Source organism: Anomaloglossus baeobatrachus, chromosome 5, assembly GCF_048569485.1.
Source record: "Anomaloglossus baeobatrachus isolate aAnoBae1 chromosome 5, aAnoBae1.hap1, whole genome shotgun sequence".
In the NCBI taxonomy this organism is placed as follows: Eukaryota; Metazoa; Chordata; class Amphibia; order Anura; family Aromobatidae; genus Anomaloglossus; species Anomaloglossus baeobatrachus.
Genome location: NC_134357.1, coordinates 362,203,811 through 362,220,390, shown reverse-complemented (window position 1 = coordinate 362,220,390; position 16,580 = coordinate 362,203,811). Strand labels below are relative to the sequence as shown.

Genomic DNA, 16,580 nt, shown 5'->3' with positions numbered 1-16,580 from the left:
AGGTATTTGTTTCCAAAATTCAAATGACAAGGTGATCGGTTGATTTTCTCTCATCATTATGTAAGTCCATTTCTTTTTTCGTCCATTTTTTTAAAAAATCTTCTATCTGCGGCAATTCAATTTTTGCCTGAGGCATGGTGCAAGGGAATTCACTGGTTTTGTAGTTCTATTTCTATTGAAGCAACAAAAAAAAAAAGCTAAAACTTCTCTACTAATTAAAAAGTTATTTTTACAGCAATCACGGTCTGCGTGAGAGACGGGATCACGGTCTGCGTGACGGACGGGATCACAGTCTGCGTGACGGACGGGATCACAGTCTGCGTGACGGACGGGATCCCAGTCTGCGTGACGGACGGGATCACAGTCTGCGTGACGGACGGGATCACAGTCTGCGTGACGGACGGGATCACAGTCTGCGTGACGGACGGGATCACAGTCTGCGTGACGGACGGGATCACAGTCTGCGTGACGGACGGGATCACAGTCTGCGTGACGGACGGGATCACAGTCTGCGTGACGGACGGGATCACAGTCTGCGTGACGGACGGGATCACAGTCTTCGTGACGGACGGGATCACAGTCTGCGTGACGGACGGGATCACAGTCTGCGTGACGGACGGGATCACAGTCTGCGTGACGGACGGGATCACAGTCTGCGTGACGGACGGGATCACAGTCTGCGTGACGGACGGGATCACAGTCTGCGTGACGGACGGGATCACAGTCTGCGTGACGGACGGGATCACAGTCTGCGTGAGAGAGGGGTTCACGATCTGCTTGAGAGAGGGGTTCACGGTCTGCGTGAGAGAGGGGTTCACGGTCTGCGTGAGAGAGGGGTTCACGGTCTGCATGAGAGGGGATCACGGTCTGCGTAAGAAGTGGGATCACAGTCTGCGTGAGAAGTGGGATCACGGTCTGCGTGAGAAGTGGGATCACGGTCTGCGTGAGAAGTGGGATCACGGTCTGCGTGAGAAGTGGGATCACGGTCTGCGTGAGAAGTGGGATCACGGTCTGCGTGAGAAGTGGGATCACGGTCTGCGTGAGAAGTGGGATCACGGTCTGCGTGAGAAGTGGGATCACGGTCTGCGTGAGAAGTGGGATCACGGTCTGCGTGAGAAGTGGGATCACGGTCTGCGTGAGAAGTGGGATCACGGTCTGCGTGAGAAGTGGGATCACGGTCTGCGTGAGAAGTGGGATCACGGTCTGCGTGAGAAGTGGGATCACGGTCTGCGTGAGAAGTGGGATCACGGTCTGCGTGAGAAGTGGGATCACGGTCTGCGTGAGAAGTGGGATCACGGTCTGCGTGAGAAGTGGGATCACGGTCTGCGTGAGAAGTGGGATCACGGTCTGCGTGAGAAGTGGGATCACGGTCTGCGTGAGAAGTGGGATCACGGTCTGCGTGAGAAGTGGGATCACGGTCTGCGTGAGAAGTGGGATCACGGTCTGCGTGAGAAGTGGGATCACGGTCTGCGTGAGAAGTGGGATCACGGTCTGCGTGAGAAGTGGGATCACGGTCTGCGTGAGAAGTGGGATCACGGTCTGCGTGAGAAGTGGGATCACGGTCTGCGTGAGAAGTGGGATCACGGTCTGCGTGAGAAGTGGGATCACGGTCTGCGTGAGAAGTGGGATCACGGTCTGCGTGAGAAGTGGGATCACGGTCTGCGTGAGAAGTGGGATCACGGACTGCAGGAGAGAGGGGATCACGGTCTGCAGGAGAGAGGGGATCACGGTCTGTGGGAAAGAGGGGATCACGGTCTGCGGGAAAGAGGGGATCACGGTCTGCGGGAGAGAGGGGATCACGGTCTGCGGGATAGAGGGGATCACAGTCTGCGGGTAAGAGGGGATCACGGTCTGCAGGAGAGAGGGGATCACGGTCTGCAGGAGAGAGGGGATCACGGTCTGCGGGAGAGAGTGGATCACGGTCTGTGGGAGAGAGAGGATCACGGTCTGTGGGAGAGAGAGGATCACGGTCAGCGGGAGAGAGAGGATCACGGTCTGCGGGAGAGAGGGGATCACGGTCTGCGGGAGAGAGGGGATCACGGTCTGCGGGAGAGAGGGGATCACGGTCTGCGGGAGAGAGGGGATCACGGTCTGCGGGAGAGAGGGGATCACGGTCTGTGGGAGAGAGGGGATTATGGTCTCTGTGAAAGATGGGATTATGGTCTCTGTGAGAGATGGGATTATGGTATGTGTGAGAGAGGGGATCAGGGTCTGTGTCAGAGAGGGAAGGAAAATCATGACAAGAAAACTGTTCAGGGATGGAGGAACCAGAAAGAGCAATCTGTGTGACAAAGCACGGGTTAGACTGTGACAATCTGTTTTAAAGGTAGCCGGAACAATGAGGAACCATCAGTGTTAGAGCTGGGAATCTTGTGTAGTAATCTGTGTGAAAAAGGGAGAACCATGAGGTACAGTCTGTGAGAGAAAAGTGGAGAATGAGAATATCATGCACCAGTCTGTGTAACACAGGGGAGGAAAATCATGAACAGCAACCTGTGTAAGTTAGTGGATCAGCCATTGGGCTTAATCTTTGTGACAGAGATGGGGTGGAACCATGGGGAGTAATCTGTGCAAGAGGTGGCAGGGACCACGAGAAAAACCCTGTGAGTGGGCAATGTGAAAGTCTGTGTGAGAGAAGAGGGAACCACTCCATTTATTAACCAACCTACAATGCACACAGTGCCGCTGGTATGCCACAGACTCGCTGGCCTATGACAGAAGTGCGCCTACAAGTATAGCCAAAATTACAGTGCAGAAGAGAGGAAAACAATGGACTCTTTGCAGGAACAAAAACAGTAAATAAATGAGTACTGGTCAATATCATAAGACAACAATATTAATATGGGGTATTGGTGGGATATGTTTAAAAGTGGCATAAGAGTAACAGACTCTGCTTTTTCATTTTGTGCACTGTTTTTTGTTGGGGGGGGCAGTTGGATTGTGGGAAGAAGATGCACATATATTTATACCGGGCAATAAAGAAGGCAAGGATTTTATTTAGGGAACTTTAAACAAGGGATATAACTTAACATAGGGCAATTTATGGAGCAAAATTTAATATAAGGCTGTACAAATATAGCAAAACACTGCATAAATCATAATTTTCTATGGACTACTTAGAGAAAGGGTGTATTGTAATGCTGTTTGGGGACACAATATGTATGGAACTATTTATTATTATGAGGCACTTTAAAGGGGTCACTATGTGAATGGTGCTAATTATCTGAAAGACCCTATTACTTTTCAAAGCACTATCTGTATGTCACTATTATTTTTGAGGGCACTGTGGTTATAGCAGTATTACTTCTGTAGTGTAGAATTTGGGGGAATTAGCAGAACAGAAGTCAAACTAATACGGGAACTATCAAGATAGCATCATTAAAAGAGGTAGCAAGACGTCAAGCTTGTGACGAGGGTGAGGATGTGCTGGGAAACATGGAGCCAAAATGTCTGTATTATAAACTCTGCAGAGACAAGAGCGGTCATGATAGTCTCGGCCTAATGGAGAAAACGATGAAAGTGAATTACTCCAATAAGAGAAGGCATTGCTGATGAGTCACTGGATTTAATGGTTTCTTCTGCCTTTGACTTTGTCTGATAACTACCAGACTACACTAACTTTGGTATTCCTGTAGTTTTTTGGTGGTGTTATCTAGTCACTGTATGGCAACAGTATCCGTTCACTGTATGTATGCATTATTTAGTAATGTATCTATTAATATTTCAGTTGGGGCAATCGTATGTTGCAGATTACAGTTTCTTGCCCTCATACTTTCTAAAAAAAAAAGCCCCCAAGTCATGGGTAATGCAGTCCATAGCAGTGAACCCCAAGACCTGGCACCAGGGTGGTAAATGTCACTGAGCGGCATTCACATTTATCAATATTGCCATCGATAACTTATGGTTACAACGTCGCAACTGGTGAATAATGTTACAGGATAGATCTATCATTAATCTTTTTCGTTAACACTGACCAATTATTGCAATCTCTCAAAAATTAGAAAATCACGATGATTATTGTCAATTGTGAACGTTCCGTTAATGGGGTGCGTTATAAAAATGAAATTGTATGGATTATCTCTTAAAAAAATATAAAAAATACCCTTTCCCACAAGATTTTACTGTTTTAACATTAAAATATAGTATTTTATAATGGAAAATAGAGACAAATCATGTACATCAATCAAACTAAAAAAAAACCTGGGAAAAAACCCTTTAAGAAAACCATACCAGTGATGGGCTATTTTCTGCGTGCCTATGACAACACTTTATAGCTGTCACCCTGACATGTAGTGTTGTCATCTCCATCCAACTCCGTGTGCTTATAATAGCTGACATAAAATATGGCCAAACAGTTAGAGCCACGCTGTCCCTGTGGCAAAAATGACTGCAAGTGACACAAGTGACCTGTAATTTTAATCAGTGATATATATATATATATTTATACACATGTTAAAAGCGGCTTTAGTATACATCTGAAACAGAACTTTATAAACTGTTTTGATACATAGACCTAAAAACATCATAGTAAACTTTACTAGAAAAACAGAAAAAGGTTAGGTTGATTAATGACAGTGAGCAAAATCAATGTTGGAAGGCAATGGGTCATGCTGAGCACAATGAAACGGACTGGAGATGGGTCACCCCTCAGGCATAGGAGTGGTTTGTATACATATTCGGTTCTAGCAAATATCACAATTTAAAAAATAAACCAAATTAAAATGGTTCCTTTAAACTCTAAAAAAGTAAAGCCAAAAATATTTGGCAACTCAACTACGTCAGGACAACACTGAACCACTGGGAGATCCCTTCCTGCTCATGTTTGTTGCTTTTTGAAGGGAATCCACCTCCTACACACAGTGAAGGCATCCATTTGTGAAGCCAAACAAGTATCCAAACAATTAGTGCACTAGAAACAAGCTACACTAGCCAGCATTGAGATGTACAGGGTGCCTCATGGCTCACCACGGCATCCAAACTAACAGAAAAGCAACAAAAATGGATGCCTACATGTAGTTTAGAGGATGGTTCCATGTTGAAATCCCTGCTCTGGGAACACATTGTACTTGTAGTGCTGAGCTATAATCAACACTTGATTTTGCCCTCTGACACCAGTTTTTCATTGAGCTGGCAAAGCTGCTTCAGGAAGCCATCATTGGGGCCAATCTCCCTTTTTTGCCTCACAGTAGCAACAGCGGTTTTTACATCCATCTTGTGACGTAGCATGAGGTAAGCTATGACCAACGTGGGTGAACGGCTGTAACCCTCACGGCAGTGGACAAACACCCGACCTGAAAGCAGAAGAGAAGAAAGTGAGTAGTTTGGCTAAGTAACATGTAGTACTGCAGAATTAGGTATTATCAAGGTTTTATATAGTTTTAACAGTAATTTATATTGTTTACAAGAGGTATGCTGTGTATATTGGTACATCAAGAATTAAATACCCCACAGGTCTTGATACTGGGCAGACTAGCTTGGTGGGCCGAGTCTTAGGGGTACTTTGCACGCTGCGTCATCGTTAGCCGATTGTAGCAATGCCGAGCACGATAGTCCCCGCCCCCGTCGCAGATGCGGATATCTTGTGATAGCTGCCGTAGCAAACATTATCGCTACGGTAGCTTCACACGCACTTACCTGCCCTGCGACGTCGCATTTCAGGCGGCCAATAGAAGTGGAGGGGCGGAGATGAGTAGGAAAAATCCCGCCCACCTCCTTCCTTCCTCATTGCAGGCGGGACGCAGGTAAGGAGATGTTCCTTGCTCCTGCAGCTTCATACACAGCGATGTGTGCTGCCGCATGAACGAGGAACAACATCGTACCTGTCGCTGCAGCTAAATTATGGAAATGACCGACACTACACAGATCACCGATTTTCGACGCTTTTGCGATCATTTATCGGTGCTTCTAGGCTTTACACGTTGCGACGTCGTTACCGGCGCCGGATGTGTGTCACTTTCGATTTGACCCCGACAAGATCGCAGTAGCGATGTCGCAACGTGCAAAGTACCCCTTAGTGCACCGGTTACCTCAGGTTTTAGTCAAAGTACAGTTGGAGCTCAGTGAGTGAACAAGCCAGAAACATGTAGTAGTGCTTAGGGCAGATCAAAGTATTGTAGTGCGTATGCATGGGCAGTCCTTAACCTTTCCTTGCGCCTGCGCATTACAGTACTTTGATCTGCCCTGAGCAGGGCAGATCAAAGTGCGCCTGCGCATGACTGCAATGCCGACGTTGGCAGGGTAGAAGGAGGACAAAAATCGCCGCAAAGAGGAGGCGCCGTACCGGAGAGCAACGACACACAACGGACAGGACGGCCCCCTAGGAGAGTATAATAAAAGTATTTTTTAGGTTATACAGAGCAGCCTAGACTCATATACTGTATTCTGGAATGCGGTATATAAGAGCCTACTGGTGTTGGCCACAGCTTATAGTCGCCAAATCTGGTGACAGGTTCCCTTTAAAGTTGCAGAGGGAAGGAGTTTCACTTGACCTCCGAAGTCGTCCATTTTGGTTTATGATTAATACTGTTGCCAATAAACACAAGAAATATATTCTGGAACTTGCAATAAAAATGATGCCTCCTACATTGCAACATCAGAATTTCAATAAACTGAACTGGCTCTGCAAGTTATAACTCGTCTTGATATCAGAAAATGAATTTGTACTCCCCAGTCAGAGCACAAACTGAGAACATGGCTGCTACGTGCCCGCCACTTGCTACAGCAACAATAAACACAGAGTAAATTGACCTGTCAGACTTTGAATTTAATTATTGCTGATATTCACACGTTGCAGAGAGAAGAATACAAGCACAGAAAAAAACATATCGTGGACGTCTGTATTTCGGTAATGAAGTTGACTACGTGCGGTCGCCTCTGCGGATGAATTGTGTGTTTGATATAATGTTGTCATTTGGTTAATGTTTATTTAATGTGACAATTACTTCTCCATTTCGGAGGCCTGTAACAACTCTCACAGTGACATTTGGCAAGTCCATAAACAATGAGTGAACAAGTTGTTGCCATAGAGAAAATACACATGAAGTGCGAATTAATTATACGACTGGGTAACTGACTTGCTGGGATAATTTAGTTGATATTTTAAAGTAATTAACTGCAAAGTATTGTGGGAAAAAAGCAACAAAATGGACATACGGGCTGAGTCATACAGGTATAAAATGTACCTCTGGAAATATTGCAAGCCCAATGACTTCTACATGGTAAAGGAAGACTTTTGATGGCTGATAAAATAGTTAAATCTAGCCCATCGCTGGCAGCTAGCCACCCAAAAATCACTTATGCATTTTGCGTTGCTTCGGGAGCCGGATTTTGAACTCACAGATATTGATGCACTGAGGAGGATAGGAAAATTCTGGACTGTTCTTTAATAGCAGTGGTCACTTAAGGGGGTGTTACACGCAGCGCTATCGCTAGTGATATCGTTGGTGCAAGCACTCGCCCCCGTCGTTTGTGCGTCACGGGCAAATCGCTGCCCGTGGCGCACAAAATCGTTTGGAGCCGTCACACGGACTTACCTGCCTAGCGACGTCGCTGTTGCCGGCGAACTGCCTCCTTTCTTAGGGGGCGGTCCGTGCGGCGTCACAGCGGGGTCACTAAGCGGCCGCCCAATAGAAACGGAGGGGCGGAACATCCCACCCACCTCCTTCCTTCCGCATTGCCGGCGACCGCAGGTAAGCTGCAGGTCGTCGTTCCCGAGGTGTCACACGTAGCGATGTATGCTGACTCGGGAACGATGAACAACCTGCGTCCTCCACAATCAACGATTTTTTAAAAAGGAATGACGTGTCAACGATGGACGATAAGGTGAGTATTTTCCATTGTTAACGGTTGTTCCTTGCTTTCACACGCAACGATGTCGCTAACAATGCCGGATGTGCGTCACGGAATCCGTGACCTCGGCGATATATCGTTAGATACGTCGCAGCGTGTGATGGGGCCTTTAGGCTGTCGGGGTTGAGACTTTCAGCATTGTATCAGCTAAATAGCCACACGTTGAAGACCAGATGTCAGGACTCTGGTTTTTCTGTTTATCCTTTTTGGGCTTTTTGACCTATTCCAAGATGGTGTCCCCTGCTTCATTCTTCTCCATGTGCTCTGCATTCTCTTGCCTTTTTTATTCCAGTCCAGCCTGTAGTCCTCTGCTTGAGTATTCTGCCTGGTTTCCTTCTAGTGGTGTCTCAAGTTTCTCCATCTGCCCCAGCAAAGTCTGTGTGACTCGCCTGTTGCAGCTCATCAGAGGTTCTGCCAACTTCTGGCCTCCTGTTGCTTCCTGCTTCTGATGCCTAGCCCCTGCTGCGGTTCTTGCCTGATCTGCCTTGTTTTCACGTAAGCCGGATTGCTCTGCTACTTGTTTTTTGGACACTTGCAAATTGCTCTGCTACTTGTTTTTTGCACTTGTTTATCATGTATGGTACAATATAAACTTTATTATCACCTATAAACTGGGTTCAGTTGTGTAATTGCTCCACGCAAAGAGATTCCTGAGTAATCCATTATAATTGTTATACCAGAGCTTTGCAGTGTTCATTGTCAGGTAGGTGGTTTCAAAGACTGGAGCCTGTTGACGGATTATCCAACACCAACATAGACACTATTCCATGTGACAAAGTTGATGTTACTCCTAAGTGGGATAGTATAGATCGACATTTCACAAACTAGTATCTATGGCTCTTGACAGGCATTCAGCGTACCTGGCCAGGTCCAGCCTGGCATCAAAACATTGTGCTGCTTCACATCAATTGACAATGATGACATGTAAGCATTTATGAATGCTGCCGTTATGGACTTCTATGCCTCCTCCTCTGGCATTCCCCTCTCCTGTCGCCTCAGCCATTCTTAGATTCCTCACATAGATACTACTTCCTGATAATTGATACTGCGCCATTGTTACCCAATTGGTGTGTCTCTAGGCATCTTCTCGGATATCCACGAGTCAAGGGCCCTCGAATACCAGAGCATGGGGGGCCCAGTGGAGGAAACAATAGAAGCATTGCAGAGGCCACATACTGTAATGAAAGCAGTGGCACAGGGGATATGAGCTTCATAACACATCAAAGCTGAGGGGTCAACATATGGCAAGGTGGCATGACCACGTGAGGAATACTTGATGAAGATGTGACCAACCATGAGCAATGATTTATATTTAATTGTGGTAATTAATTTAGCAGTCTAATTAGGGGGTCTAAGTTAGTTACTTCAATAGTGGACAAAACAAAGTGGTTACAAGGATCACTTATGGCCAAGTGCTGAATTTGACCATCCAGTGAGTCATCTATATAACATCAAACCCTGATAATCTACAGGCTTGTGTTACTAATTCCTAAACATGGGTCTCTTTTTATTCTCTATTTAGTCTGTCATTAAGTAAATTGACTTGGCACATTGGCACCGCCATGGCTAACCTTTCTGCGGGTATTATTCTGCCTCTTTTAGATTAGAACCACTGTGTGAAGTGAAGTTAGTCGTTACTATCTTCCAGATGACTCTTTTATGTGTCACTTTGAAGCAAAGTCGACTGTTCATTATTTTTGTAGAGCTTGTATTTCACAGTAGATAATTCCCAAGTCAAACTATTACAGCTATACTTTCTAGTGAGTACATCACAGAACGCTTCACTATCATTTATATGCAGCCAATGTTCTGCGGCACTGATAAAACTCAAAATTACACCATATAAAAAGAGGCTGCTTGCTATGAAATGGAGCCGGGCTACACTGGATATCGGCTGCAAACTGAAAACTCAACTGTATAATGGAATTCTAACAAGAGTCAAAGGCAGAGACAGGAAGAAAGAGGGTAGAAAATGCAAATGCTCAATTGTGTAAATGCTACTAAAGTATGCCTGTTCTGCAAATGATCCAGGACCCTGCTGCAATCTCCTCTGTGCCAACGCAACATAATGAGGCAGCTTTTTTCCGGAGTACCACATCTCTTTTCATGCACATTTATCCTCAAAGTCATATTCATAAAAGGTTAAATTCATGGCGGTTCAGTTTTATCTCATTACGCTGCTGCAGACAAAAGTTTCTTCTAAAATAGAGATTGAAACCCCATGTCACAATGTTGGATAAATTTTGCTATTTTTCTTGCCACCTGCAAGTTATGTTACAAAATTGGCGAAACGTAGATGTGGCTATCAGAAAGTCTGCGCGACCTATAAGACAGATTTATTAAAGGCTTTAATAAAAAGGCAATAAATGTTGCAATTTTTGGCTAAATGCACGTATACATTTCTTTTTTGGACTTTTAAACAGTTTTAAAGCAACTCCCCCTTATCCCTAAAAAGTAACTATACATTCTGCATATATTGTCACTTTCTCTGCTGACATCTGTTGTTTCCCAGTTGCCTCCTCCTCGTAGTCCTCCCTCTTCCACATAAAAGTGCCTGCACAGTTACGTAAGGGGAGCGGCAGTAAGTCTAAAACACTCTTCTTCTACCTTTTGTCTCCTGAGGGATGGACATTATGAAAGCAAGTTATGGTGGACTGAAGAAAACAAGACCACCAGGATCAGAGAAACAGGCCACAAGAGAAGAACAGAGGTCAGAAAGGAAAGTGACTATATGTCCAAAATTTATAGTCACTTTTAGACATAGCGTGAGGGTCTCTTGAAGGCCGGAGTCACACTAGCGTATAGAGAGCGTGAGCAGAGCGTCATCTGCTGCGAGCGTGAGCAGAGGGTCATCTGCTGCGAGCATGAGAAGAGGGTCATCTGCTGCGAGCGTGAGCCAAGTGTCATCTGCTGCGAGCGTGGGCAGAGCGTCATCTGCTGCAAGCGTGGGCACAGCGTCATCTGCTGCAAGTGTGAGCAGAGCATCATCTGCTGCAAGCGTGAGCAATTTGGCATCTGCTGTTAGCGTGAGCAGAGCGTCATCTGCTGTGAGCGTGAGCAGAGCATCATCTGCTGCGAGTGTGGGGAGAGAGTCATCTGCTGCGAGCGTGGGCAGAGCATCATCTGCTGCAAGCATGAACAGAGCGTCATCTGCTGCAAGTGTGAGCCGAGTGTCATCTGCTGCGAACGTGAGCAGAGCGTCACCTGCTGCGAGCGTGAGCCAAGTGTCATCTGCTGCGAGCGTGAGCCAAGTGTCATCTGCTGCGAGCGTGAGCCGTGTGTCATCTGCTGCCAGAGTGAGCAGAGGAGTCATCTGCTGCGAGTGTGAGCAGAGCGTCATCTGCTGCGCGCGTGAGCCGAGCGTCATCTGCTGCGAGCGTGAGCAGAGGATCATCTGCTGCGAGCAGAGGGTCATCTGCTGTGAGCGTGAGCCGAGCGCGTTATCTGCTGCAAGCGTGAGCAGAGCGTCATCTGCTGCGAGCGTGAGCAGAGGGTCATCTGCTGTGAGCGTGAGCAGAGCGCATCATCTGCTGCAAACGTGAGCAGAGTGCCATCTGCTGCGAATGTGAGCCAAGTATCATCTGCTGCAAACGTGAGCCAAGTGTCATCTGCTGCAAGCGTGAGCCAAGTGTCATCTGCTGCAAGCGTGAGCCAAGTGTCATCTGCTGCAAGCGTGAGCCAAGTGTCATCTGCTGCAAGCGTGAGCCGAGGGTCATCTGCTGCAAGCGTGAGCCGAGGGTCATCTGCTGCAAGCGTGAGCCGAGGGTCATCTGCTGAGAGCGTGAGCAGTGTGGTATCAGCTATGAGTATGAGCAGAGTATCATCTGTTGTGAGCGCGGGCAGAGTGTCATCTGCTGCGAGCTTGAGCAGAGCGTCATCTGCAGCGAACATGAGCAGTGTGGCATCTGCTGCGAGCTTGAGCAGAGCGTCATCTGCAGCGAACATGAGCAGTGTGGCATCTGTTGTGAGCGTGAGTAGGGTGTCATCTGCTGCGAGCGTGAGCCGAGTGTCATCTGCTGTGAGTGTGAACAGAGTGTCATCTGCTGCGAGTGTGAACAGAGTGTCATCTGCTGTGAGTGTGAACAGAGTGTCATCTGGTGTGAGCGTCATCCAAGTGTGAACTACTGCAAGTGTGAGCTGAGTGTCATTCTACTATTATCTGATTCTCTTGCATGCGAGAATTGGATTACAGGTGAGGAGGAGAGATTAATCTCTCCTTCTTCACTGCCTGCTCTGCGTATATCGCACTGCACTCGGATGACATCAGTGCAGTCCGATGTTTCACACACACCCATAGACTTTTATGGGTGCGAGTGATCCGAGACTTGCAGACAATCGCAACATTATGTGATCTTTTCCTCAGTACAATTAGAGCTGAGGAAAAACTCACAGATGCGCTCTGTCTCATTAATTAACATTGGTCCGAGTGCGATGTGAGGCTCTCACATTGTATTAGTCCAATTTAAATGCTAATGTGAGAGAACCCTAAATGTGCTCGATATCTTAACGGGAAGGTGTCGCGGTTTTTTATTTTTGTATTAAAAATAGTGATTATGAAATCAAGTATTTCTAATACAAAATGAAAATTGCAGCTTCTTTAGTTCTTATTTAATTCTAATTTTACTGGAGGCACTGGGGGCTGCCATGCTGGATTTGCTGTGTGTGTAACGACAGTAACTCCTTCCTTTATGGCAGCCCCTGTGCATAGAGAACAGGGGTCTGAATCCGACCCCTTTGCTAACGTTACAGTGGGCATCTGCTGTGACCTGGACGCGCCCCCTGGGCTGTCCAGATCACAGCAGAGGGAGGAGATCGGTGCCATCATTGTGGAGCTCACAGCCATGCTGTTTGCTCCACTTAACCCCTGTCAACCGCCGGGATGTGTGAGTATGGACCCTCCCCCCGCCGTTACCGTCGCCAATGACACACCCTCCCTCCGCTCTACCGCCGCCGCCACCTACTCCAATGACACCCCTTCCCTTCGCTCTACCCAGCCACCGCTACTGCTGAAACCGCCGCCCCTCACCATTACCATCTGCAATGACACCTCCTCCCTCCGCTCTGACCCCCGCCACTGCTGTGTGTGCGCCTCTGCTACCTCTGTGTGCTTCGGCGCTGCTACCGTCTCCAAAAACACCTTCCGCCTGTCACCTGTCGACCTGTGTGTGTACCGGTGATACTGTCTGCAGGGCTGTGTATCCAATCCTATATGATACAGCAACTCAGCAGACAGTATCTAATCCTATCCTGTGTGATACTGTCTGCTGAGCTGTGTATCTAATCCTCTCCTATGTGATACTGTCTGCTGAGCCATGTATCTATTCCTCTCCTATGTGATACTGCCTGCTGAGCTGTGTATCTAATCCTCTCCTGTGTGATACTATCTACTGAGCTGTGTATCTAACCTATCCTGTGATACTGTCTGCACAGCTGTGTATCTAATCCTATCCTGTGATACTGTTTGCACAGCTGTGTATCTAATCCTATCCTGTGATACAGTCTGCACAGCTGTGTATCTAATCCTATCCTGTGATACTGTCTGCGCAGCTGCGTATCTAATCCTATCTTGTGATACTGTCTGCACAGCTGTGTATCTAATCCTATCCTGTGATACTGTCTGCACAGCTGTGTATCTAATCCTATCCTTTGTGATACTGTCTGCTGAGCCGTGTATCTAATCCTATCCGGTGTGATACTGTCTGCTGAGCCGTGTATCTAATCCTATCCTGTGTGATACTGTCTGCTGAGCCCTGTATCTAATCCTATCCTGTGTGATACTGTCTGCTGAGCCGTGTATCTAATCCTATCCTGTGTGATACTGTCTGCAGGGCTGTGTATCTAATCCTATCCTGTGTGATACTCCTGCTGTCCTTGGTGACACTTTAGACATTTCTGGTCACCAACAAAATGGCTGTGCACTGTGTCCCTACATGTCATTCTCTATTATCTGTTGTAAACACTCAGATTGGGAGGGGGGAGGCGTGCCATCACACACAGGAGAGCAGACTCCGCCCACTCTTACTGCAGTTGTAATGTGAGCTTTTTATACAGTGGAATTTCTGTAGGATTTCAGCAGCTGCTCACCCTAGTGTTTAACAATGGAAAATATCAAACTTTTTAATTTTTTTTTTTTATATCTTGCACAATTAACCCCTTCAGCCCCAGCCTGTTTTCACCTTAAAGACCCGGCCATTTTTTGCAATTTTGACCAGTGTCACTTTGACAGGTTATAACTCTGGAACACTTCAACGGATCCTGGCGATTCTGAGATTGTTTTTTCGTGACATATTGTACTTCATGTCAGTGGTAAATTTAGGCCAATATGTTTTGCGTTTATTTGTGAAAATTTCGGAAATTTGGCGAAAATTTTGAAAATTTTGCAATTTTCAAAATTTGAAATTTTATGCCCATAAATCTGAGAGATATGTCACACAAAATAGTTACTAAATAACATTTCCCACATGTCTACTTTACACCAGCGCAATTTTTGAAAAAAAAAAAATTTCCGTTAGGAAGTTAGAAGGGTTCAAAGTTCATCACCAATTTCTCATTTTTCCAACAAAATTTACAAAAAAAAATTTTTTAGGTACCACATCACATTTGGAGTGATTTGAGAAACCTAGGCGACAGAAAATACCCAAAAGTGACCCAATTCTAAAATCTGCACCCCTCACTCTGCTCAAAACCACATCCAAGAAGTTTATTAACCCTTTAGGAGCTTCACAGCAACCAAAGCAATGTAGACGAAAACATGAAAATTTTACTTTTTTAACACAAAAATGTTACTTTAGCCATAAAAATTAGTATTTTCACAAGAGTATCAGGAAAAATGCATCATAAAATGTATCGTGCATTTTCTCCTGAGTACGCAGATACCCCATATGTGGTGGTAATCAAATGTTTGGGCACACAGCAGGACTCGGAAGGCAAGGAGCGCCATTTGAATTTTTGAGTGCAAAATTAGCTGCACTCATTAGCGGACAACATGTCGGGTTTGAAGACTCCCTGAGGTGCCTAAACAATGGAGCTCCCCCACAAATGACCCCATTTTGGAAACTAGAGCCCTCAAATATTTTTTCTAGATGTTTGATGTGCACTTTGAACCCCTGGGGGCTTCACAGAAGTTTATAACGTTGAGCCGTGAAAAGAAAAAAAAATTTTTTTACCACAAAACTGTTGCTTCAACCAGGTAGCTTTTTTTATCACAAGGGTATCAGGAAAAAATGCACCATAAAATGTATTGTGCATTTTCTCCTGAGTACGCAGATACCCCATATGTGGTGGTAATCAAATGTTTGGGCACACAGCAGGACTCGGAAGGCAAGGAGCGCCATTTGAATTTTTGAGTGCAAAATTAGCTGCACTCATTAGCGGACGCCATGTCGGGTTTGAAGACTCCCCGAGGTGCCTAAACGATGGAGCTCCCCCATAAGTGACCCCATTTTGGAAACTAGAGCCCTCAAATATTTTTTCTAGATGTTTGATGTGCACTTTGAACCCCTGGGGGCTTCACAGAAGTTTATAACGTTGAGCCGTGAAAAGAAAAAAAAATTTTTTTACCACAAAACTGTTGCTTCAACCAGGTAGCTTTTTTTATCACAAGGGTATCAGGAAAAAATGCACCATAAAATGTATTGTGCATTTTCTCCTGAGTACGCAGATACCCCATATGTGGTGGAAATCAAATGTTTGAGCGCACGGCAGGACTCGGAAGGCAAGGAGCGCCATTTCACAGCAAAATTGGTTGGAATTATTAGCGGACGCCATGTTGCGTTTGGAGACCCCCCTGAAGTGCCTAAACAATGGAGCTCCCCCACAATTGACCCCATTTTGGAAACTAGACCCCTCATGGAATTTATCTAGCTGTTTAGTGAGCACTTTGAACCCCTGGAGGCTTCACAAACGTTTGTAATGTTCAGCCGTGAAAATATTTTATTCTTTTTTTTACCACAAAATTGTTTTTTCAAACAGGTAGCTTTTTTTTCCACAAGGGTATCAGGAAAAAATGCACCATAAAATGTATTGTGCAATTTCTCCTGAGTACGACGATACCTCATATGTGGTGGAAATCAATTGTTTGGGCGTACGGCGGGGCTCAGAAGAGAAGGAGCGCCATTTCACAGTAAAATTGATTGGAATTATTAGCAGACGCCATGTTTCATTTGGAGACCCCCTGAGGTGCCTAAACAATGGAGCTCCCCCACATGTGATCCCATTTTGGAAACTAGACCCCCCCCATACAAAAAAAATTAGTTTGGCGAAATAAAAAATACAGACATCAGTAAAAAAAAAAAAAAAAAATGAGCGCCTGCAACTAAGACCAGTGCCAAACGTGAGAGCAATGCACGAGTCTCGCATCACATCATCCACTGCAGTCTGGAAGCGAGCAACTGCGCTGGATAATGCGATGCGAGAGGGCGGGGCGGCAGATGAGAAAGGGCGCAGCGGATGGAAAATGGGAAAGGGCGCAGCGGGTGGAGGAGCGGCAGAGGATGGGAAAGGGCGCAGCGGATGGATGATGGGAAATGGCGCAGCGGATGGATGGAAAATGGCGCAGCGGATGGAGGAGCGGCAGAGGATGGGGGGGGGGGGAGGTGAGATGGGGATACCTACCTTACAGGATGGATCTAGGCAGCAGGATCACAGCAGACAGAAGAGGCAGCAGATGAAGGAGGCAACAGATCGAGGAGGGTGAGAGGGGGCAGTGGATGGAAAATGGGAGAGAGCAGGCA

At 46.2% G+C, this 16,580-nt stretch overlaps 1 protein-coding gene across 1 annotated transcript in view; it reads right to left on the bottom strand.

The window, feature by feature from the left end:
• Positions 1-4,399: 4,399 nt before the first annotated feature.
• Positions 4,400-16,580, bottom strand: part of DUSP3 (dual specificity phosphatase 3) — a 104,912-nt gene continuing 92,731 nt past the window's right edge. The window contains exon 3 of the mRNA XM_075349954.1: positions 4,400-5,291. Within this exon, the coding sequence (XP_075206069.1) occupies positions 5,086-5,291 (206 nt within the window). The 3' untranslated portion in view covers positions 4,400-5,085. The remainder of the gene's footprint in view (positions 5,292-16,580) is intronic.